The 23,965-nt window shown below is 40.2% G+C and overlaps 2 protein-coding genes across 4 annotated transcripts in view; one reads left to right on the top strand and one right to left on the bottom strand.

The window, feature by feature from the left end:
* Nucleotides 1-2,475, top strand: part of tpgs2 (tubulin polyglutamylase complex subunit 2) — a 17,881-nt gene extending 15,406 nt beyond the window's left edge. For both annotated transcript variants that reach the window (XM_060935505.1, XM_060935504.1), the window contains one exon: nucleotides 1,124-2,475. In XM_060935505.1, coding sequence (XP_060791488.1) covers nucleotides 1,124-1,330 — 207 coding nt within the window. In that variant the 3' untranslated portion in view covers nucleotides 1,331-2,475. The remainder of the gene's footprint in view (nucleotides 1-1,123) is intronic.
* aqp7 (aquaporin 7) lies at nucleotides 981-23,965 on the bottom strand. 2 transcript variants are annotated; one of them, XM_060935506.1, is made up of 6 exons: nucleotides 23,846-23,965; nucleotides 12,295-12,421; nucleotides 7,440-7,577; nucleotides 7,244-7,362; nucleotides 6,858-7,075; nucleotides 981-3,050 (listed from the first exon to the last, which is right to left on the bottom strand). In XM_060935506.1, exons 1-6 carry the CDS (start codon nucleotides 23,864-23,866, stop codon nucleotides 2,855-2,857), a joined length of 819 nt encoding a protein of 272 aa, XP_060791489.1. In that variant the 5' UTR covers nucleotides 23,867-23,965; the 3' UTR covers nucleotides 981-2,854. The 2 variants fall into 2 exon arrangements, with proteins under 2 accessions (XP_060791489.1, XP_060791490.1); XM_060935507.1 differs by lacking the exon at nucleotides 7,440-7,577.

Raw genomic sequence — 23,965 nt, 5'->3', positions numbered from 1 at the left:
TACCTTTGGTAATTATGGCCAAGCATCTCAACCTTTGTCTCATCTGACTTCATCTGTCACACAGCATTCCTCCAGAAGGATTTTTCTTTGTCCATGTGGTCAGCTGCAAATTTTAGTCAAGCTTGTAGGTGTCAATTTTGGAACAGGGCATCTTTCTTGACTGTAGAAACAAACCCGTTTGACTGTAGACAGTGTTCCACCAGCTTTCAGTTTATGGCAGGCCTGTGCCTTGGTGATTCCTGGGTTGTTCCTGATCATCTGAACCAATTTTGTCTAAGCTGAGGGTGACAGTTTGTATCTTCTTCAAGCAAAGTGGCTACACCTCCTAATAACTTGTACTTGCATGCAGTTGCTTGAACTGATGGTCTTGGAATCTACAGTTGTCTAGAAATGGTTCCAAGAGACATCCTCATTCTCAGATCTGCACTGAGCTCCTTGGACTTTCCTTTTGTACTGTGTGTTGGTCAATCCAATGAGTGCTGTCAAACAAACCACTTTTATGTTGGCCCAGAGAAGCTACCAGCTGCAGTCAATCATGATCTCTAACAGGAAGTTAAGTGACCTTGGCCTTGGCAAGTTAAAAGATATTTTGGAACACCGCTAAATTAATACTGTAAGTGGGTGTAGGTAAGATTTTGACCTTGTATTGACTTTTAGAAAACCCAAAATAAATTAAAACTTGTGCACCAAATTCTTTTTTTTTTTATTAAATGTGTATTTCATGTAATCATTTTGCAACAGAAAAAGAACAGTTTAAAGAAATCATTGAAAGCCAAATATCGCTGTGAAATTTACATCCATGATGATATTCATGTCCATGTACGTAAACTTCTGACCACAATCCATTTATAGCCTACATACTGTATAATACAGCTTGAGATAATCATTTTTATTTATTTATTTACATTTTTCCTGACATTTGCTGATGATGCTGTTTAAGGGAAAAAAATACATTGACTATTTTTAGACTTTGACCACTTTGCACATTTTTAAATCATTTTCCAAAAAAGGATTTACAAACAAAAGGTTTTATAAAGTTGAGTGTCCCAGTTGTCGTGGTCTGTAATTCTGTGACTGCAACTCAGCGCAGTGATCATTCTTGAATTCTCTCGCTTTGCTGCAGCAATGGGCATCTCTTTATCAGCCCGTTACGTTCCGTGGTAGCTCCCATCTCGACACACTTGGTGAAACGTTCCTGAACAAGCTGGATCCAGACAAGGCTTTCCGTGGCAAAACCAAACCCCCTGCTCCCAAGAAGAAGCAGCCTAGCCAGACTCCATCAGGTGGAGGTCCTGCAAAAGGTCGAGGTTCAAGGGCAGGCAAAGCATGAAGAGGCAATCCCATGGCCACTGGGGATAGAATGTTTTATTTGGACAGCCAAGTTCAGGTTTATGCAAAGCGAGAAGCATCAGGTTCTGTCAGTGTAATGAATGATGATTAGCCCAATACACTACAAGTGGTCTTCCTTTATGTAGACTAAACTGAGTAAACTTTTGACGAGTGTATACTACAGAACTGTTGAATTCTCAATTCTGATTGGGCAGAAGGTGTACAGCAGCTCTGGCAGTAGTTATTGTTGTAATTTAAATCAAAGGTTTATAATGTGCCCCTTCTATGTACATTATTGTTTATATAATTACTACTCTTTCACAAGGACTTGTATGGTGGATGTACCAAGTAACCAAAGCGTGCTAATCAGTGGATGTGCTTTATAAGAAAGAACGCATAAATGTTAAGATGATGTTTGTCATTGCTTTATAACAGTTTTCTGACAAGTCTTCAAGACGGAAGGCTTGGGGGGGGGGGTTACAGTTTCTCTGTAATATCAGGGTTCTCCAGAAAATCTGAAGTAGCCAGCTTAAAAAAAAATAGTAGTAAGGGGCTTTAGAATTTGCGGCAGCAAAGCCGAAAATTTTGAAATTTACATGCCTTCTGGTGGCGTCTAGCACATTCTCAGCTAATAAATTAGCAACCATTTCCTTGTAAAGTGCTTGCAAAACATGTATGTACTTTCCCTCTAGTTGTACATATGCTTGGCTTTCTCAGTTATCTTCTGTAGTACACTGCCTGGCTCTGTAACATAACTACATAGTGTAACATTACATACGCTACGGCGTGGTCACGTGGTCCGGCTCAGCCAATCGGAGCGTGAGAATCGATTAACAAATATGGCATCGCTTCTGGTCATGCTAGACTCGAATCAAAGATAATGTTGTGGTGGAATAATTGGATTTGCAGCAAATTATGGGCAGCAAAGATGATCTAAATTGCTCAAACATTGAAAGGCAAGGTTTTTTTTTTCTGGGATCGAGTAGCTGGTACAGACCGTCTGTATAGGTGGAGAAAACCGCCAGTCGCCGGCGCTTGTGGACATCTCTGAACATCAATTTAACATCAGTGACAAACAACATTTAATGTGCTAAATATATTTCAAAAATAATCTGAAATGATTAAAAATTAAAAAAAATAAATATTGCCCCTTGTGATTTTAAGAATGTGATGCAGTTTTGTCATTCTTCCATGTGAACACGTAGTTTCACGTGGTGTCATGAAATTATAGGCTTGTTATTCAAATGCATTTAAATATAAAATCTTTAAGAGAGTAAAAAAAAAAGTTCCTTCATTCTTGTTTATTCCCAGTGGTTTTGGCTAATGTTTCTAGAGTTTTTGCACTTTATTGTTCAGAAGATCCAAAAACAGTTCCAATCCGTCCACTGAAACGGTCAGAAGCTGATTTTTTTTTTTTTTCCTTTCACTCACTTTGCTATTACACTGGCCTCACTGTGAAGACACAGTTTTTTTCTAGCTCCTGTCTCATCTTCATTGTTCCAGTGGTGCATGACTTGTTAACAGTTCACACAACACACTCGTCTGCATTGTCTGTTTTGCGCTGATCCAGTGGTATGCATTCTGATGGTTCACTGTCTTCAGGTTTTTCATCCATCGGCATGGGATGGAACACCTCCACAAATATTTTATACGTCATAGCTCCAGTCACTCCACCTACTAATGGTGCCACCAAGGGCACCCACCACCAGCAGTTGCCTGCCCTGTGAAAAAGAAAAAAGCAAAAACATTCATTCTTTCCTCATATCAAGGTCACCTCATGATTTCCTCATCATCAGGGTCACAGTGGATCCAGAAGCTATCCCAGAACACTGGGCCTAAGCTGGAAGTACACCCTGGATGGGATGGTAGTCCATTGCAGCACACCATGCACACACTTGGAGGCCATTTTATTATAGCCAATCCACCTAGCGGCACATTTTATGGAGGAAATTGGAGAACCTGGACAATGTGTGAAACTCCAAACCCAAGTTCAGAATCAAACAGAAGGACCCTGGAGTTGTGAGGTGACAATGCTACCTGCTTCACCACTGTACCATTGTAAAAGTTCATTTAAGACAATCATAATATAATTGAAGTTTCCTCTCTTTTTTTTGGGTGGACATATAGATTGTGATTTACTAACTGTATGCTTGTAGAACCTTGACAACACCTGAAAAAATATGTTCAAAGCTGAATTAATAACAGTCTATATCTTTCAAATTAACTAAATAACAGGTCTTATTCTATCTCAGTGTTTCCCCTAGAAAATGTTTGAAGGTGCGGTGGCAAGGCACCCCACTTCAATAAAAGGCCTCTTTGGAGAGCCAGTTTTTGGTGTCTGCTTATGCTGGCGACATAAGCGACAGAACATTCCTGTTGGTAAAGACCAGTGTTAGTTTTTGTTATTGCTAATTAACACAACAAAGACTATGAGTGGCAGAATTGGTTGATATTAAAGTAGCCACAGAATACTTGCCATGGTCAGTGTGGTAAAGCCAAGGTTTGTATCTGGGCTTGTCAACCCATGTAGGGTCCCAGCCCATGGCCCTGTGTTTGCCCTTCTTTTGGCTGCTCTCCTCTCTCTCTTCCCTCTTTTCACATTCTCTTTCCTGTTCTGGCAGTCTGCTTTGCTCTCCTGCTTGATTACTGCTACCTGCCTAAAATGTTCATATTTTCAAAACATTTACATGGACGTTTTGAAATTAACGTGGTTTTGATCATTTCTGATCTGATATGGCATTTCGCAGATGATCACACACATCCACTGACGTTCGGAAAAAGGGCTGTGTTTAAAAACTCGCGTCGGTGTTGTACTTTCTGCAACAGTGTATGCTCGAATTAGGGATGGACATCACATAACCAATAGCCTAGATTAATCGATAATTGACCATTAAGAATTTCGTTAAGAAGAATGATGTTCATGTTCATCGACAGAAATGAATAGCCTATAGGTTGTTGCGTTGTGCGTAGTGCAAGTCTTCAAGCAATGAATTTCGCTGTCTGTCACGGACAAACATTTGGCCGTACCCTGGCTTCAGTTACCTACGAGCTTCCGTAGCGTAGGTCAATCGCTTAAAAATCAACATGAAGCAGCACGGCGAAGTGTGGCGTGGGACCATTTTTAAATGTCCAAGTTTACTGTCATCACTATAATGGAGCGTATAAATACAATTCATCCACAACAAAAATGATGTAGCCTACCATTTGAACAGCGCGCACCGGAGCCTTGTAAAATGACGGTGGCGGTTCATCTCAATTCCAACTATCGACTCGGTGTTAGACTACGGACAAGAAGGAGCTGGAACATCTCATAGTAAAACTAAGATAGTTAAATACAAACGTTATGGCTTTGGTTCTAAAAACACACCGAAGAGGGTCTGAAGTTTCGATATTTAGTGTATAGGCTATCAGATAGAACCCGTGGTTTGTATCCAAGGACGGCTCGCAAACCGCAAGATCTATAGTAAAACTAAAATATCTAAAAATAATTGATTACAAAGACGTGTTTTTATTATGAAAATAAATCGAAGAGGGTCTGAAATATTGATCTTAAGAGTATTTAGGCTTATCTGTAAATGGGATGATGGCGTCATCCGTTCACCTATATAGCCTATTAAAACACCGACGCCGGCCGCTATGGGATACAATACGGCCGACGCCGGCCGCCATGGAATCTAATGGGATAAATTATAGCAATAATTATGATTACTTTAATATAAAGATGTTAATTATTATTCAATTATTCATCGTTAATTCTCCCGACAATCGGCGAAGAAAACGTAATCGAATGCCCATCCCTAGCTCGAATGACTTTTATTTTGCACGAATGAATCTTACCTGCCCAATTTCTTCATCTGTCACCTTTCTTTTTTTGGCAAAATACTTCAACAAGCTCATCTGCAATTGAAAGATATCGCGTTGATGTTATCAGTCGACTTAATTAAGCTCAAATAAAAACTAGCGCTCTGGCGATAGGCTGTAATGAAATCGAAAAAACTGCCCTTACATTTCTCACGAACTATATCTGGAAAATGCCAAACGATAATCTATCTAGAAGATCTATGTAGTTGTTTACATGTGGATATTCGTCCCCTCAGTTTGTGAACGGACTAATCTACCACAGAAGACCGGGAGGCCAAACGAGACGTCTCAGCAGTAGTCAGTACTCAGTATGTAACATAACGTGGCCTAACATAGTTTTACATAACGTAATTATGTGACATAACGAAACATAATTTCAAGTAACACTGGAAATATAAGGCAACATAACATCTGCTGTCTACTTTTCAAGAATTGTTGCCAACACTTACCTTTCCCAATTTGACAGCTGAAGTGACAGCCGCGTAGCAGTTAGTTTACCTCAGGTTGGCTTGGCTACGCTGCTCCAGGCGGAACGTTGTCCAATCAGAGCCCACGGCGACCCGTGGAAACCAATCAAGTAACTGCTAGCTCGGCCAGTGGAACTGCGCTTCGCCCCAAACGCAAAGACTGGGCAAGCAACAGATAATGTAGTCGAATACATATAGCTCCTAGGGGTATTCCTGAAGGTGCGGCGGCCTGCTGCAGCCAATTGTACATAGCGGAAACACAGTATCTACATTCAATGGATATGAGCAATCGCAGGCTCTGATTGGCTACTCTACTACTAGGCTATCAGCTCATATACCGTGAGTAGAGAAAAACAAAATGGCGGAGCATGTTGTTGAACCAACTGAGGATGAAATACAAACTACTCAAAAACAAAACCCCCCAAAATACAAAACATGCAACAAAATATGGAATAAAAGTATTTGATGGTAAGAACATATCTTTTTTTTTTTTCAAGAATTATCACATTTTTCACAAATTGCTACTGTCATTTCGCCGGCTTGTTTACACTCTAAGTGGAAATGATTTTGTTGGACGTTTTGTATGAAGTTTTTATTTATTGAATTTGCTAAAAATAAAAATGCTCTGTTTCTCAAAATCCAGTGAATGTGGATAAAATAAAACAGTTATTCCAGTCAATCTCATTGTACATAGCTTATAGCTGACTCGGCACTATGTGCCTCGTCAGTTATCAGCTCATGTACGACTCGATTTCATGGAATAACTGTTAAATGTACTCTTTAAGGGTTTATATGTAGGTCTGAGAAATTTTCCACGGCTGCATGGGTTTCCTTTCACCTCCCAAAATCATGCTGGTAGGTGGATTGGCTCTACAAACTTGCCCCTAGGGCTATGCATGGTGCTCTATGACGGACCACCCAACCAGGGTGTCCTTCCATCTCACGGGTATAGGCTCTGCATCCACCAAAATAATATTGAAGATGAGTGAATGATGAACGAATAAATATTCTTTGAAAATTGTTCACCACTTCCCTACTAACTACATGCATTTATCTGGGATCTTATGTATAGTATATTCTTTGTCTGGGCTTTTTATTTTACAGAACCTGAATTGCTTCAGTTTAATTTCTGGACAAGACGGTCTGAGTTCTTTACTATCCTTTCTATCCTAATCAAAATCTATTGTGCATTCTATTTACCTGAATACATCTAATCCCCATCCTGCGATTGCTGTAAAGAGTCTTGGCCCGAAGTCCCGGGTGGGATTGATGGCATAGCCACTGTTGCTGCCAAAGGAAACTCCAATCAGCAATACAAGCACGCCAATAATCAGAGGCTTTCCATTACTTGGGGCAGGCTGGTTCTTCTTATCTCCCAGAGCCAGCAGACATAACAACAGCATGGCAGTGCCAAGCACCTGAATGAGGTAGACAGAAATACTGGTATGCTCCAATTCTAAAGTCACAATGACCTTCTGTTTCACAGTGTGGTCATGACCCAACTTTTTTTCTCTTTTTGTTGAAGAGTTTGTTATCTCTCCATGACAAAATAAGACAGGTTTTTCACTTATTACAAAATGTCTTACCTGGTCCAAAAATCCAATTTGGATTGAGAGATAAGGAGCTGGATAAGTGGCAAAGATTCCTGCTGTTGCCTTGGGGCCAGACACCGTAAAGTTTCCACTGCAGTAGTGGTGTATGGCATCTGTAAACAAGTTGAAATGTTGTAGTGGTCATTTAAATATTTTCTAGTTTTAAATCTGAATGTGCATGTACATTCACCATAGTACAGGATGAAAACTGTTGCCGCAGCCATAAAGGAGCCCAGAAATTGTGCAGCTATATACAATGGAAGCATCTTCCAGCTCAGGTCACCAGTTACGCACATAGTAAATGATACTGCTGCGTTCATGTGAGCACCTGAGTGACAAGATCAGAAGACAAAAATGCTTATTCATGAACCACTTCTTTGGAGATTTTAAAAGATAAACAGTAAAATTTTCAGCAACTGGCAATGCTAAATATTTATCATAAATCTAAAAAGTCATATTTTCTTCTGCAATACTTTACTTAGGGATCGCATTCATAGATCTACTTGACACATACTGTACATTAGTGTTGTAGTCAAGACCACCTAAACCGAGACCAAGTCATGACCAACACCAAAGTGTATCGAGACCAAGACTTTGAGGGGTTGAGATCAAGTCAAGACCAGGACCAGACCTTTGGGTGTGAAAGGGGGTGGGGGAGGGGTGACGGCCATTAACAGGAAGAAAATTTTCAAATTAGCAATGAGTCACATTATTGGTTGCATTTGAAGCAGGAAGATTTTCATCCAATCACAGCAATGGTGTTAACAAATAAATCAGACAATACACAGGCGATTTCGTGAAATCCCCACAGTTGTGGTTTTGACCGGCCTTGAAATAAAATACAGAGTCCTTTATGTCCGACACTGAGTAAAAATGCAGTTGATTCTGAGATGAGACCAAGACCTTCAAAAAGTGGTCTTGAGACCATCCCTGACATAAACCCAAATACACATTTATTAAAGGTAGACTGCCTTTCAGATTTTTCAGTTGTAGGTTAGACACCCAATTGTTTTTTATTTAGTGGACCAAAAGCTACTGAATTTGAATCCCAGACTTCCAATTTTATTAGGTTTTTTTAAATAGAACAATGAATGAATTTAGGGCCATGTGGCCCTAAATTCTCCGCTGTTTTTTTCCTGCTTCACCATGACCCAATTCAAGATACTACGTCATGCATCACGTGGTGGGCTTTCCCTGTTCGCACAAGGCATTGTGGGATACAAATGTGAAACAGGAGAGAAAAATGGAGGACGTGAGTGTGAGAATTAAACATGAAAGACCGACTACAGTAAGGGAAAGCGAGAAGAAAAGACGTTATGTTGCGAAGGAAAGGAAACGCAGGACCAAACTAATAAATATCAGTGGTCAGCGAGCACCTCGGTGTGATCAGCTGTTCGTTTAGCGACAGAGTGATGTAACGGTCAGTGCATGGTCAAGGTAAACCTGTGCATGCGTACACGGACTTCCTCTGTCTGCTTGACTGCACGAAGCGAGCGATTTCATGCACGTTATTTGCTCAGGAATCCCCTGAAATTAAATAACTTCAGAGCCACGGAATGGCCTGATATTTTGTGAGATATTGCAGAAATAAACATCTATCATAGACTGGTACCAAAATTCAAAAAAGTGCTTATTTAAGGAGTTAAAGGCATTTTTGAGACAAAGTCGGCAAACAGTCTTATTTTGTCAATTTGGTTGTGCCGAATTCAAATCTGCAATATGCCGAGCTCTATCTGACCTCTGTTGACCTCTAGAGGTCATTGAACTTTGGGCCTGTAAACGTCTCAGCTGAACCCAGTTTCTCAGCTTTCTAAGGAATGAAATGTACTAAAATGATTAATGAAGTTAGCAAATGGCCTTGTTTGTTAAATGTTTGGGTGCTGAATTCATTTTTCATTTGTAAAACGACATATGACCTCTGATAACCTCAAGGTCATTAAACTTGGCCTATAGGCCTATGCATTTAACAGCATTTGTTGTTTGCTTTTTGTAAAGGCTTTACCCCGTTCAAAACAAAACAAAAAACAAGCAACAAGGAAAAAAACTCTCATATATACTAACCCTGATTAACCTGTATACCCTGTATGCCCCCACATTTTGTATGCTGCTGAATCTGTCCTTTTTTCAGTAGCTTTGTATAAACAATAACCACTAAATGTAATGCAATGTTATGTAAGGTGATCGCCTAGGCATTCTCATTGTGAAAAGTAAGTCACATGTACATGGACTGGCATTTAATGTTGTATTTGTTCCTTTCTATTTGTTTTTTGTCTGTTCATATTCTTTTTGGGGGAGTAAAGTCAGTTTAAAAATGCCGTTAAATGCATAGGCCTATAGGCCAAGTTTAATGACCTTGAGGTTATCAGAGGTCATATGTCGTTTTACAAATGAAAAATGAATTCAGCACCCAAACATTTAACAAACAAGGCCATTTGCTAACTTCATTAATCATTTTAGTACATTTCATTCCTTAGAAAGCTGAGAAACTGGGTTCAGCTGAGACGTTTACAGGCCCAAAGTTCAATGACCTCTAGAGGTCAACAGAGGTCAGATAGAGCTCTGCATATTGCAGATTTGAATTCAGCACACCCAAATTGACAAAATAAGACTGTTTGCCGACTTTGTCTCAAAAATGCCTTTGGGTGTCACAATTCTGGATTTTGGTACCAGTCTATCACAATGACCAAATTTCAAAGGGAACTAAATTTCACCAATTTTATGAAATCGAAAGGTCAACCTAGCTTTAGGTGTCAGTTAACAATGCTTTCTTCAACATCTGGATTAAGTTGTTGGGTTTTTTCCAAGAAAAGATCATATCATGAACTTTCCAACATAAGCCACATTTTTTTGTCTTATTAACTTCAGGTGAAAGAGAGGCTGGTGCAGGACGTAAATTAGTAGGACTGGAAAACTGCTCTGGTATAAGAGAAATAAAACATTTTGGGACTTGTTATTCCAAATTAATTAACTTTAGGGTGATAATGGTAACCGTGCTTCAGGACGGGCCGCAGCCGCATCACACCACATCACTTTGTTGTTGATTGTTTTCCTACAGCAGCCCACGCCATCGTGTTTTATTCCTCATTTATCTAGGTTCATGTCTGTTGTCATGATGGGCTCATGCTGATGATATGTAGATTTAGTGTTACCGAAACATTTTATTTGGACATGAGAAAACTTGAGAACCTTACTGACTAGTACAACCCCGATTCCAAAAAAGTTGGGACAAAGTACAAATTGTAAATAAAAACGGAATGCAATGATGTGGAAGTTTCAAAATTCCATATTTTATTCAGAATAGAACATAGATGACATATCAAATGTTTAAACTGAGAAAATGTATCATTTAAAGAGAAAAATTAGGTGATTTTAAATTTCATGACAACAACACATCTCAAACAAGTTGGGACAAGGCCATGTTTACCACTGTGAGACATCCCCTTTTCTCTTTACAACAGTCTGTAAACGTCTGGGGACTGAGGAGACAAGTTGCTCAAGTTTAGGGATAGGAATGTTAACCCATTCTTGTCTAATGTAGGATTCTAGTTGCTCAACCGTCTTAGGTCTTTTTTGTCGTATCTTTCGTTTTATGATGCGCCAAATGTTTTCTGTGGGTGAAAGATCTGGACTGCAGGCTGGCCAGTTCAATACCCGGACCCTTCTTCTACGCAGCCATGATGCTGTAATTGATGCAGTATGTGGTTTGGCATTGTCATGTTGGAAAATGCAAGGTCTTCCCTGAAAGAGACGTCGTCTGGATGGGAGCATATGTTGCTCTAGAACCTGGATATACCTTTCAGCATTGATGGTGTCTTTCCAGATGTGTAAGCTGCCCATGCCACACGCACTAATGCAACCCCATACCATCAGAGATGCAGGCTTCTGAACTGAGCGCTGATAACAACTTGGGTTGTCCTTCTCCTCTTTAGTCCGAATGACGCGGCGTCCCTGATTTCCATAAAGAACTTCAAATTTTGATTCGTCTGACCACAGAACAGTTTTCCACTTTGCCACAGTCCATTTTAAATGAGCCTTGGCCCAGAGAAGACGTCTGCACTTCTGGATCATGTTTAGATATGGCTTCTTCTTTGAACTATAGAGTGTTAGCTGACAACGGCGGATGGCACGGTGAATTGTGTTCACAGACAATGTTCTCTGGAAATATTCCTGAGCCCATTTTGTGATTTCCAGTACAGAAGCATGCCTGTATGTGATGCAGTGCCGTCTAAGGGCCCGAAGATCACGGGCACCCAGTATGGTTTTCCAGCCTTGACCCTTACACACAGAGATTCTTCCAGATTCTCTGAATCTTTTGATGATATTATGCACTGTAGATGATGATATGTTCAAACTCTTTGCAATTTTACACTGTCGGACTCCTTTCTGATATTGCTCCACTATTTGTCGGCGCAGAATTAGGGGGATTGGTGATCCTCTTCCCATCTTTACTTCTGAGAGCCGCTGCCACTCCAAGATGCTCTTTTTATACCCAGTCATGTTAATGACCTATTGCCAATTGACCTAATGAGTTGCAATTTGGTCCTCCAGCTGTTCCTTTTTTGTACCTTTAACTTTTCCAGCCTCTTATTGCCCCTGTCCCAACTTTTTTGAGATGTGTTGCTGTCATGAAATTTCAAATGAGCCAATATTTGGCATGAAATTTCAAAATGTCTCACTTTCGACATTTGATATGTTGTCTATGTTCTATTGTGAATACAATATCAGTTTTTGAGATTTGTAAATTATTGCATTCCGTTTTTATTTACAATTTGTACTTTGTCCCAACTTTTTTGGAATCGGGGTTGTATATAAATATATTTATCATGTGGCAGACGCTTTTAACAAAATGTGCACAAGAAAGAATTCAACCCTAGTAAGAGGTAAACCTAAGTGCAGGTACTTGGGTGGCAGGGACTGATGTGATCTTATAATCTTATCAGACTTGGAACAGAGTTCCAAAAGTCACTGATTACTTCCACAGATTATAAAAAAAGAAAAACATCTCGACAGATAAATACATGCAGATACATGTTTCAGCAGCTTACCTGAAACTTTCCCACCAACATGCACCCCCATTGCTACACCAAGCCCGAAACCCAGATTAATGCTCAGGAACTCTCCAAAAGCACCCTCTCCTGTGATTACCTGAGCAACAGAACCTATACCAAACACCTGAAAAATAAACAAAAATTCTCAGAGTTGAGGGCAAACGTCCATATCACCAGAAGATAACCGGTGTCAAAACAAATGCAGTTCAAGGTACAGGCAACAGATAAACTAGACATCAGCCATCTACTGATTTTTAGGTCTCTGAATATACATCATAGGCATTAATATATGACGTTGAATTTAAAAGTTCTGCAGATTATTAACCAAGACCAGATATTTAAAGAGCTTGTATACAGTGCAGCATGTGTGTGACTAAAAATATATATATTTTTTATTTATTTAATGGTCATTATCCCTCGCTGGCTGAAAGGCCCGAAGGGGATTATGTCATGGCACTGTCCGTCCGTCCCAGGAAGGTTACTCGCCTTCTGAAATCGACTCCTCTCACAATTTTTGGAGGAAGTTCACAAAACTTGCCACTTGCAGGATGCTTTGATATATATCAGTAGTACGCATATTGTAATTTTGTTCAATTCGGTCGCATTTTACCAGAGTTCTGGCCCTTGATTAACAACCTTGTACTTTCACAATTTCATGAAGGTGCGCTTGCCTTCTGACATCAACTCCTCTCACAATTTTTGGACAAATTTCTCAAAGCTTGGCAAAAGGCCTTGTTATATGACGGTAATATGCATATTGCGATTTAATTTTGTTTGTGAAAATGTTACCAGAGTTTTGACCATTGATTAAATAACTTGTACTTTGACAATTTCATGAGGATGTAGGTTCTTCTGAAATGAACTCCTCTCACAATTTGTGGAGGAATTTCACCAAAACTTGGCAAAAGGCTTTGTTATATGACAGTTATACGCATGTTGAAATTTCATTTAATTTGGGCACATTTTACCAGAGTTATGCCCTTGATTATTAACAAACTTGTACTTTGGCAATTTCTTCAAGGTGTGCTTGCTTTCTGAAATCAACTTCCCTCACAATGTTTGGAGGAATTTCATGTAATTTGGCAAAAAGTTTTTATCCCCGCTGATTGAAAGGCCTGAAGGGAGATAATGTTGTGGCGATGTCCATCCATCTGTCCCAGGAAGGGTACTCACTTTCTGAAAATCAAAAACTCTCACAATTTTTGGAGGAATTTCACGAAACTTGACAGGATTTTTTGGTATATGTCGGTAATACACATATTGCAATTTCGTTCAGTTAAGTCGCATTTTACCAGAGTTATGGCATAGTTGCCAGCAGGGGATATTTTGCTCTCAGAGCACTCTTGTTTAGTTTTGTGAGCCTGACTTCTACCTTTCTGGAAAATATCTAACACTTTTTATTCTATCCACATTCACTGGATATGAGCAATCGCGTGCTCTGATTGGCTACTCTACTACTAGGCTATCAGCTCATATACCGTGAGTAGAGAAAAACAAAATGGCAGCACGTGTTGCTGAATCAACCGAGGACAAAATAAAAACTCTACTCGAAAACAAAACCCCAAAAATACAAAAAAAAAGCAACAAAATATTGAATAAAAGTATTTGATGGTAAGAATGTATCTTTTATTTTTCAAGAATTATTATTTTAGCATTTTTCACAAATTGACCCTGTCATTTCGCCGGTTTGTTTACATTCTAAGCGGAAATGATTTTGTCAGACATTTTGTATAAAGATTTTATTTATTGAATTTGCAAGAAATAAAAAAATGTTCTGTTTCTCAAAATCCAGTGAATGTGGATAGAATAAAACAGTTATTACATTCAATCTTGTCATACACGGCTTATAGCCAACTCAGTGCTACGCGCCTCATCGGCTATCAGCTCATATACGACTCGATTTCGTTGAATAACTGTTAATTATACCCAAATACAACCAAGAACCAAATATTTTCCACATTGAGGCCATTTGTCAGAAATTGCCATCTTCTTTCTTCTTCTTCTTCTTTTGGCTGCTTCCAATTAGGGGTCGCCACAGCGGATCTTTTGTCTCCATTGCTCCCTGTCTTCCGCATCCTTCTCTACCACACCTGACACTTTCATGTCCTCTCTCACCACATCCATATATCTCCTCTTTGGCCTTCCTCGTTTTCGTGTGCCTGGCAGCTCCATCCTCAACATTCTCCTTCCAACATGCTCTGCATCTCTTCTCAGGATGTGCCCATACCATCTCAGTCTCATCTCTCTTAGCTTAATTCCCAAGCTCTCCACATGCGCTGTCCCTCTGATGTGCTCGTTCCTTATCCTGTCCAACCTCCCATCGCAAACCTTAACATCCTCAACTCCGCTACCTCCAACTTTGCCTCCTGTCTCTTCATTAAGGGTACAGTCTCCAATCCATACATCATAGCTGGTCTCACTACCGTGAGATGCCCTTTCTGACGCAACCCTCTCCAATTTATCCGGGCCTGGGACCGGCACCAAAAGTACGCTTATGCACCCCCAGTGGCTGGATTTAGAAATTGCCATCTACAAACCATATTTACTCTCTACTAACCTTTAAAAATTAATCTCTAATACATTTTAAAGACATAATGTGAGAAACATTTATCAATCCAGTGATCTGGCTTTGAAAAAGCTCAGTGTCATGGTGTTCAAAAGTTTGCATCTCCTCAAGAAACCAGCATACAGCCGAGATTGCATACTAGTGTGTAAAATTTTCAAGCTTATGACAGGCTAAGTGTATTAAAGATAAGGGATAGCCTATATTTCTATAGTAGCAACTCATGTGTTTGTGTTTTATTTAATAAAGACAAATGTCTAATCGTTGATATGGTCAAGCTTTTCTAGTGTCAGCGCTTTGTTAGAGTCGGCAGATTTTCCACTACAGACGAGTCTTCAACTTTGGGACAGTTTAGTATCCAGTCATAAGGTTCATAAATATAGACAGAAGTATCTATCAAGAATCATGCCAGTTCATCATCTCCGGTGGCCTTATGTAATCCTACACAGTGTACTTAGCGATACAGCTATTCATGTGAGTTTGATGATGGATAAGCCACCAGACTGCAGTGTGGAACTTGAAGATGCGCGTCCCTGGCCATACCTCAGTAAAATAATTTACTGTAGCATGTTGATATAAGTAAAGTTTTTTTATATATATAAAACAAGGCATCTCCTTAGCCTACCCAGAGTGCATTTGTTTGAAAAAGCATGCTGAGGTAAATTTCACTAATTTGTCAACATTAAAGCTAGACTACCTTTCAGATTTTTCAAGTGTAGGTCATGAAAAGGGGGCGGCGCGGTGGTGTAGTGGTTAGCGCTGTCGCCTCACAGCAAGAAGGTCCTGGGTTCAAGCCCCGGGGCCGGCGAGGGCCTTTCTGTGTGGAGTTTGCATGTTCTCCCCATGTCCGCGTGGGTTTCCTCCGGGTGCTCCGGTTTCCCCCACAGTCCAAAGACATGCAGGTTAGGTTAACTGGTGACTCTAAATTGACCGGCGAGGGCCTTTCTGTGTGGAGTTTGCATGTTCTCCCCATGTCTGCGTGGGTTTCCTCCGGGTGCTCCGGTTTCCCCCACAGTCCAAAGACATGCAGGTTAGGTTAACTGGTGACTCTAAATTGACCGTAGGTGTGAATGTGAGTGTGAATGGTTGTCTGTGTCTATGTGTCAGCCCTGTGATGACCTGGCGACTTGTCCAGGGTGTACCCCGCCTTTCGCCCATAGTCAGCTGGGATAGGCTCCAGCTTGCCTGCGACCCTGTAGAAGGATAAAGCGGCTAGAGATAATGAGATGAGATGAGGTCATGAAAAGAATTTTCCCCGACACTCAATTATTTTTGTTTAGTCGACCGAGAGCTACTGAATACAAATCACAGACTTCTTCCAATTTTTCTTTTTTTTTTATAGAACAATTAATGAATTTAGCGCCATATGGCCCTAAATTCTCTGCTATTTTTTCCTGCTTCACCCTGACTCAATTCAAGATACTACATCATACATCACACGGTGGGCTTTCCCCGTTCACGCAAGGCATTGTGGGATACAAATTTGAAACGGGACAGAAAGATGGAGGATGTGAGTGTGCGAATGAAACGTGAAAGACCGACTACAGTAATGGGAAGCGAGAAGAAAAAGACATTATGTTGTGAAGGAAAGGAAATGCAGGACCAAACTAATAAATAATCAGCGGTCAGCGAGTGCTCGGTGTGATCAGCTGTTCGTTTAGCCACAGAATGATGTAACTGTCAGTGCACAGTCAAAGGTAAACCTGCGCAGACTTCCTCTGTCTGCTTGATTGCACGAAGCGAGCAATTTCGTGCACATTATTTGCTCGGAAATCCCCTCAAATTAAATAACTTCCCAGCCACACAATGGCCTGATATTTTGTGAGATATTACAGAAATAAACATCTCACAATAACCAAATTTCAGAGATGTCACGATGCAGGCACTTACAGATGTATGTGCAGAAGAGTAACAAGGAGCAAACAGCGACGGAGCCAAAATATGAGACGAGAATCAAAGTCGTAGAACACGTGAGGGTCGGGCGATCGGCAAACAACGTTCAGGGGAAAAGACAAAGAGCGTAAACAGGAAAGAGAGAAGCAAGAGTCAGAATAACGCGAGTCCGTCAGAAACAACAAGGCTTGGTATGACCTGATGAGAGCAGAACAATACTTCACATTGGAGTAGCGTGTGAGAGAGTTTATATAGGCAGGGGGACTAATTAGGATGATGAGTGACAGCTGAATTCAATAGTCTGGAGATAGAGGGTGCTGTGAGTTTTGGGGAGTGTAGTCCATGTTTGTAGTTTGGACAGTTTCAGCAGGTTTACTGACAAGAAGGAACTAAATTTCACCGATTTTATGAAATTGAAAGGCCATCTCGCTTTAACTGCATATCATGGGCGATTGCTCTAAGACAACAATGGAGGCTCAGCCTCCTCTAAAAATGACGAACATCGTGTAGGATGAATTGCGCTAGGCTTACAGTATGCTATAGCCGACCTTATAACATTGCTATTTCAGATCCAGAATCATAGAAATATATGTGCTCAACCCAACTACAGTGCGAAATCATTCCGTTATAACTTTCCCCAGTTCGCCTAATGTGCGCGTGAGTTCTTCCCCCTCGTGACAGCGCGATGCAGCGCAGCCTCAGTGGACTTCAATGGCATTTGGGAGCTATGCGCTTTCAGTATCAAAATGCAAGACGATTATTGGACAAATACTGCGAAAACGCCCGCCCACGGACTCCCAGCCTCAGTGCACTTCAATGGCATTTGGGAGCGATGCGCTTTCAGTATCAAAATGCAAGACGGTTATTGGACAAATACTGCGAAAATGCCCGCCCACGGACTCCAAGCCTCACATGGGAGGGACATGGCAAAGCTTTCCGCGAGGAGACTGGTGATTGGTGAAAGCAGCCGGATATTTTCTTTGATTGACAGCTCGTTTCAACTATAGACAGGCAGCGGTGAATTTCAGTTCAGTCGCATGCGGAATCGGAAGTGCTGTGGTGTAATCTAAGAGATCAGCTTACATTTCGATTTAATTCATTACATACGGTTTCTACCAGCTTTTTTAGTTTGTATATATTATCATTGTAAATAAAGTGTAAATATGGTGTTGTCAAGTTTGCTATCTTAGTTCCAGAAATTTCATTTATTTGAGTGACTGAACTTGAACTTGAGGGGGCTAGTCAGCTAGCAAGAAAGCTGCGCACGGATGCCAAGCATTGCTGATTTAATTTTGGCGAAGCCATTTGCCAGTCTTCCTTTCGAGGAAAAAATTAAAATTAAAGAGCAGGGTAGACCAACGCCTCAAATTGACTTGGTGAAAAAGGTAGGGAATAATACTCGTTCCTTTCAGCTCTCCTGGTACGAGAAAGTGAATTGGCTAACAGCAAGTGACCCACATCAACAACAGTAAATAGGCTACTTTAGTAATATGTCATGGATGGACCAAAAATATAGAATCTATTTAAAATGTTTATGCTGAGTATATTATATTGGAATATATATTTTTCTGGATATGAATTAAACACAGCTACAATTTGGAAAACATTTTTAAACAAAAACACAGCCGAGAACATTTCATACTACAGACCTGGATTAAAAGTGAAGGGTTATCAAAATTGTCAATAAAACATTTCTCAGTCAAAATAAGTAAAATATAAGGAAAGTGTCATTGAATGATATGTGTGGCACCCAGCTCTACTGCTGAGGTTCCTGACAAAGAGCTGCTTTCAATAATGATCAATTTTTAAACAACATGCCACAATTTTAAAATATAAAATGTTAAAATATACCCCCCCCAACACCACCATCATGTATAATGCACAGTAGGCTAATGGGCCAAAAGAACCTGTTATTTCACAGTTTGTGACGCTGCCAACAATCAGCCAGATCAGAGGCAAGAGTATGGGCAAAATTGATGTGTTTTTTCTTTTAAAATCTGGAAATGTCGTAACCGACCAGCCTCCCCTGTTTGAAAGACTACCAGCCGCCACTGATTAATTGGTAAATTCCTCGGTAAAATAAGTATTTGGTCACCTACAAACAAGCAAGATTTCTGGTTCTCACAGACCTGTAACAACTTCTTTAAGAGGCTCCTCTGTCCTCGACTCGTTACCTGTATTAATGGCACCTGTTTGAACTCGTTATCAGTATAAGACACCTGTCCACAACCTCAAACAAACAGTCACACTCCAAACTCCACTATGGCCAAGACCAAAGAGCTGTCAAAGGACACCAGAAACAAAATTGTAGACCTGCACCAGGCTGGGAAGACTGAATCTGCAATAGGTAAGCAGCTTGGTGTGAAGAAATCAACTGTGGGAGCAATTATTAGAAAATGGAAGACATACAAGACCACTGATGATTTGGAGATTTTAAAAGATAAACAGTAAAATTTTCAGCAACTGGCAATGCTAAATATTTATCATAAATCTAAAAAGTCATATTTTCTTCTGCAATACTTTACTTAGGGATCGCATTCATAGATCTACTTGACACATACTGTACATTAGTGTTGTAGTCAAGACCACCTAAACCGAGACCAAGTCATGACCAACACCAAAGTGTATCGAGACCAAGACTTTGAGGGGTTGAGATCAAGTCAAGACCAGGACCAGACCTTTGGGTGTGAAAGGGGGTGGGGGAGGGGTGACGGCCATTAACAGGAAGAAAATTTTCAAATTAGCAATGAGTCACATTATTGGTTGCATTTGAAGCAGGAAGATTTTCATCCAATCACAGCAATGGTGTTAACAAATAAATCAGACAATACACAGGCGATTTCGTGAAATCCCCACAGTTGTGGTTTTGACCGGCCTTGAAATAAAATACAGAGTCCTTTATGTCCGACACTGAGTAAAAATGCAGTTGATTCTGAGATGAGACCAAGACCTTCAAAAAGTGGTCTTGAGACCATCCCTGACATAAACCCAAATACACATTTATTAAAGGTAGACTGCCTTTCAGATTTTTCAGTTGTAGGTTAGACACCCAATTGTTTTTTATTTAGTGGACCAAAAGCTACTGAATTTGAATCCCAGACTTCCAATTTTATTAGGTTTTTTTAAATAGAACAATGAATGAATTTAGGGCCATGTGGCCCTAAATTCTCCGCTGTTTTTTTCCTGCTTCACCATGACCCAATTCAAGATACTACGTCATGCATCACGTGGTGGGCTTTCCCTGTTCGCACAAGGCATTGTGGGATACAAATGTGAAACAGGAGAGAAAAATGGAGGACGTGAGTGTGAGAATTAAACATGAAAGACCGACTACAGTAAGGGAAAGCGAGAAGAAAAGACGTTATGTTGCGAAGGAAAGGAAACGCAGGACCAAACTAATAAATATCAGTGGTCAGCGAGCACCTCGGTGTGATCAGCTGTTCGTTTAGCGACAGAGTGATGTAACGGTCAGTGCATGGTCAAGGTAAACCTGTGCATGCGTACACGGACTTCCTCTGTCTGCTTGACTGCACGAAGCGAGCGATTTCATGCACGTTATTTGCTCAGGAATCCCCTGAAATTAAATAACTTCAGAGCCACGGAATGGCCTGATATTTTGTGAGATATTGCAGAAATAAACATCTATCATAGACTGGTACCAAAATTCAAAAAAGTGCTTATTTAAGGAGTTAAAGGCATTTTTGAGACAAAGTCGGCAAACAGTCTTATTTTGTCAATTTGGTTGTGCCGAATTCAAATCTGCAATATGCCGAGCTCTATCTGACCTCTGTTGACCTCTAGAGGTCATTGAACTTTGGGCCTGTAAACGTCTCAGCTGAACCCAGTTTCTCAGCTTTCTAAGGAATGAAATGTACTAAAATGATTAATGAAGTTAGCAAATGGCCTTGTTTGTTAAATGTTTGGGTGCTGAATTCATTTTTCATTTGTAAAACGACATATGACCTCTGATAACCTCAAGGTCATTAAACTTGGCCTATAGGCCTATGCATTTAACAGCATTTGTTGTTTGCTTTTTGTAAAGGCTTTACCCCGTTCAAAACAAAACAAAAAACAAGCAACAAGGAAAAAAACTCTCATATATACTAACCCTGATTAACCTGTATACCCTGTATGCCCCCACATTTTGTATGCTGCTGAATCTGTCCTTTTTTCAGTAGCTTTGTATAAACAATAACCACTAAATGTAATGCAATGTTATGTAAGGTGATCGCCTAGGCATTCTCATTGTGAAAAGTAAGTCACATGTACATGGACTGGCATTTAATGTTGTATTTGTTCCTTTCTATTTGTTTTTTGTCTGTTCATATTCTTTTTGGGGGAGTAAAGTCAGTTTAAAAATGCCGTTAAATGCATAGGCCTATAGGCCAAGTTTAATGACCTTGAGGTTATCAGAGGTCATATGTCGTTTTACAAATGAAAAATGAATTCAGCACCCAAACATTTAACAAACAAGGCCATTTGCTAACTTCATTAATCATTTTAGTACATTTCATTCCTTAGAAAGCTGAGAAACTGGGTTCAGCTGAGACGTTTACAGGCCCAAAGTTCAATGACCTCTAGAGGTCAACAGAGGTCAGATAGAGCTCTGCATATTGCAGATTTGAATTCAGCACACCCAAATTGACAAAATAAGACTGTTTGCCGACTTTGTCTCAAAAATGCCTTTGGGTGTCACAATTCTGGATTTTGGTACCAGTCTATCACAATGACCAAATTTCAAAGGGAACTAAATTTCACCAATTTTATGAAATCGAAAGGTCAACCTAGCTTTAGGTGTCAGTTAACAATGCTTTCTTCAACATCTGGATTAAGTTGTTGGGTTTTTTCCAAGAAAAGATCATATCATGAACTTTCCAACATAAGCCACATTTTTTTGTCTTATTAACTTCAGGTGAAAGAGAGGCTGGTGCAGGACGTAAATTAGTAGGACTGGAAAACTGCTCTGGTATAAGAGAAATAAAACATTTTGGGACTTGTTATTCCAAATTAATTAACTTTAGGGTGATAATGGTAACCGTGCTTCAGGACGGGCCGCAGCCGCATCACACCACATCACTTTGTTGTTGATTGTTTTCCTACAGCAGCCCACGCCATCGTGTTTTATTCCTCATTTATCTAGGTTCATGTCTGTTGTCATGATGGGCTCATGCTGATGATATGTAGATTTAGTGTTACCGAAACATTTTATTTGGACATGAGAAAACTTGAGAACCTTACTGACTAGTACAACCCCGATTCCAAAAAAGTTGGGACAAAGTACAAATTGTAAATAAAAACGGAATGCAATGATGTGGAAGTTTCAAAATTCCATATTTTATTCAGAATAGAACATAGATGACATATCAAATGTTTAAACTGAGAAAATGTATCATTTAAAGAGAAAAATTAGGTGATTTTAAATTTCATGACAACAACACATCTCAAACAAGTTGGGACAAGGCCATGTTTACCACTGTGAGACATCCCCTTTTCTCTTTACAACAGTCTGTAAACGTCTGGGGACTGAGGAGACAAGTTGCTCAAGTTTAGGGATAGGAATGTTAACCCATTCTTGTCTAATGTAGGATTCTAGTTGCTCAACCGTCTTAGTTCTTTTTTGTCGTATCTTTCGTTTTATGATGCGCCAAATGTTTTCTGTGGGTGAAAGATCTGGACTGCAGGCTGGCCAGTTCAATACCCGGACCCTTCTTCTACGCAGCCATGATGCTGTAATTGATGCAGTATGTGGTTTGGCATTGTCATGTTGGAAAATGCAAGGTCTTCCCTGAAAGAGACGTCGTCTGGATGGGAGCATATGTTGCTCTAGAACCTGGATATACCTTTCAGCATTGATGGTGTCTTTCCAGATGTGTAAGCTGCCCATGCCACACGCACTAATGCAACCCCATACCATCAGAGATGCAGGCTTCTGAACTGAGCACTGATAACAACTTGGGTTGTCCTTCTCCTCTTTAGTCCGAATGACGCGGCGTCCCTGATTTCCATAAAGAACTTCAAATTTTGATTCGTCTGACCACAGAACAGTTTTCCACTTTGCCACAGTCCATTTTAAATGAGCCTTGGCCCAGAGAAGACGTCTGCACTTCTGGATCATGTTTAGATATGGCTTCTTCTTTGAACTATAGAGTGTTAGCTGACAACGGCGGATGGCACGGTGAATTGTGTTCACAGACAATGTTCTCTGGAAATATTCCTGAGCCCATTTTGTGATTTCCAGTACAGAAGCATGCCTGTATGTGATGCAGTGCCGTCTAAGGGCCCGAAGATCACGGGCACCCAGTATGGTTTTCCAGCCTTGACCCTTACACACAGAGATTCTTCCAGATTCTCTGAATCTTTTGATGATATTATGCACTGTAGATGATGATATGTTCAAACTCTTTGCAATTTTACACTGTCGGACTCCTTTCTGATATTGCTCCACTATTTGTCGGCGCAGAATTAGGGGGATTGGTGATCCTCTTCCCATCTTTACTTCTGAGAGCCGCTGCCACTCCAAGATGCTCTTTTTATACCCAGTCATGTTAATGACCTATTGCCAATTGACCTAATGAGTTGCAATTTGGTCCTCCAGCTGTTCCTTTTTTGTACCTTTAACTTTTCCAGCCTCTTATTGCCCCTGTCCCAACTTTTTTGAGATGTGTTGCTGTCATGAAATTTCAAATGAGCCAATATTTGGCATGAAATTTCAAAATGTCTCACTTTCGACATTTGATATGTTGTCTATGTTCTATTGTGAATACAATATCAGTTTTTGAGATTTGTAAATTATTGCATTCCGTTTTTATTTACAATTTGTACTTTGTCCCAACTTTTTTGGAATCGGGGTTGTATATAAATATATTTATCATGTGGCAGACGCTTTTAACAAAATGTGCACAAGAAAGAATTCAACCCTAGTAAGAGGTAAACCTAAGTGCAGGTACTTGGGTGGCAGGGACTGATGTGATCTTATAATCTTATCAGACTTGGAACAGAGTTCCAAAAGTCACTGATTACTTCCACAGATTATAAAAAAAGAAAAACATCTCGACAGATAAATACATGCAGATACATGTTTCAGCAGCTTACCTGAAACTTTCCCACCAACATGCACCCCCATTGCTACACCAAGCCCGAAACCCAGATTAATGCTCAGGAACTCTCCAAAAGCACCCTCTCCTGTGATTACCTGAGCAACAGAACCTATAC

This window comes from Neoarius graeffei, chromosome 12 (assembly GCF_027579695.1).
Source record: "Neoarius graeffei isolate fNeoGra1 chromosome 12, fNeoGra1.pri, whole genome shotgun sequence".
NCBI classification, from domain to species: domain Eukaryota; kingdom Metazoa; phylum Chordata; class Actinopteri; order Siluriformes; family Ariidae; genus Neoarius; species Neoarius graeffei.
This window is presented reverse-complemented; position numbering and strand designations above follow the sequence as displayed.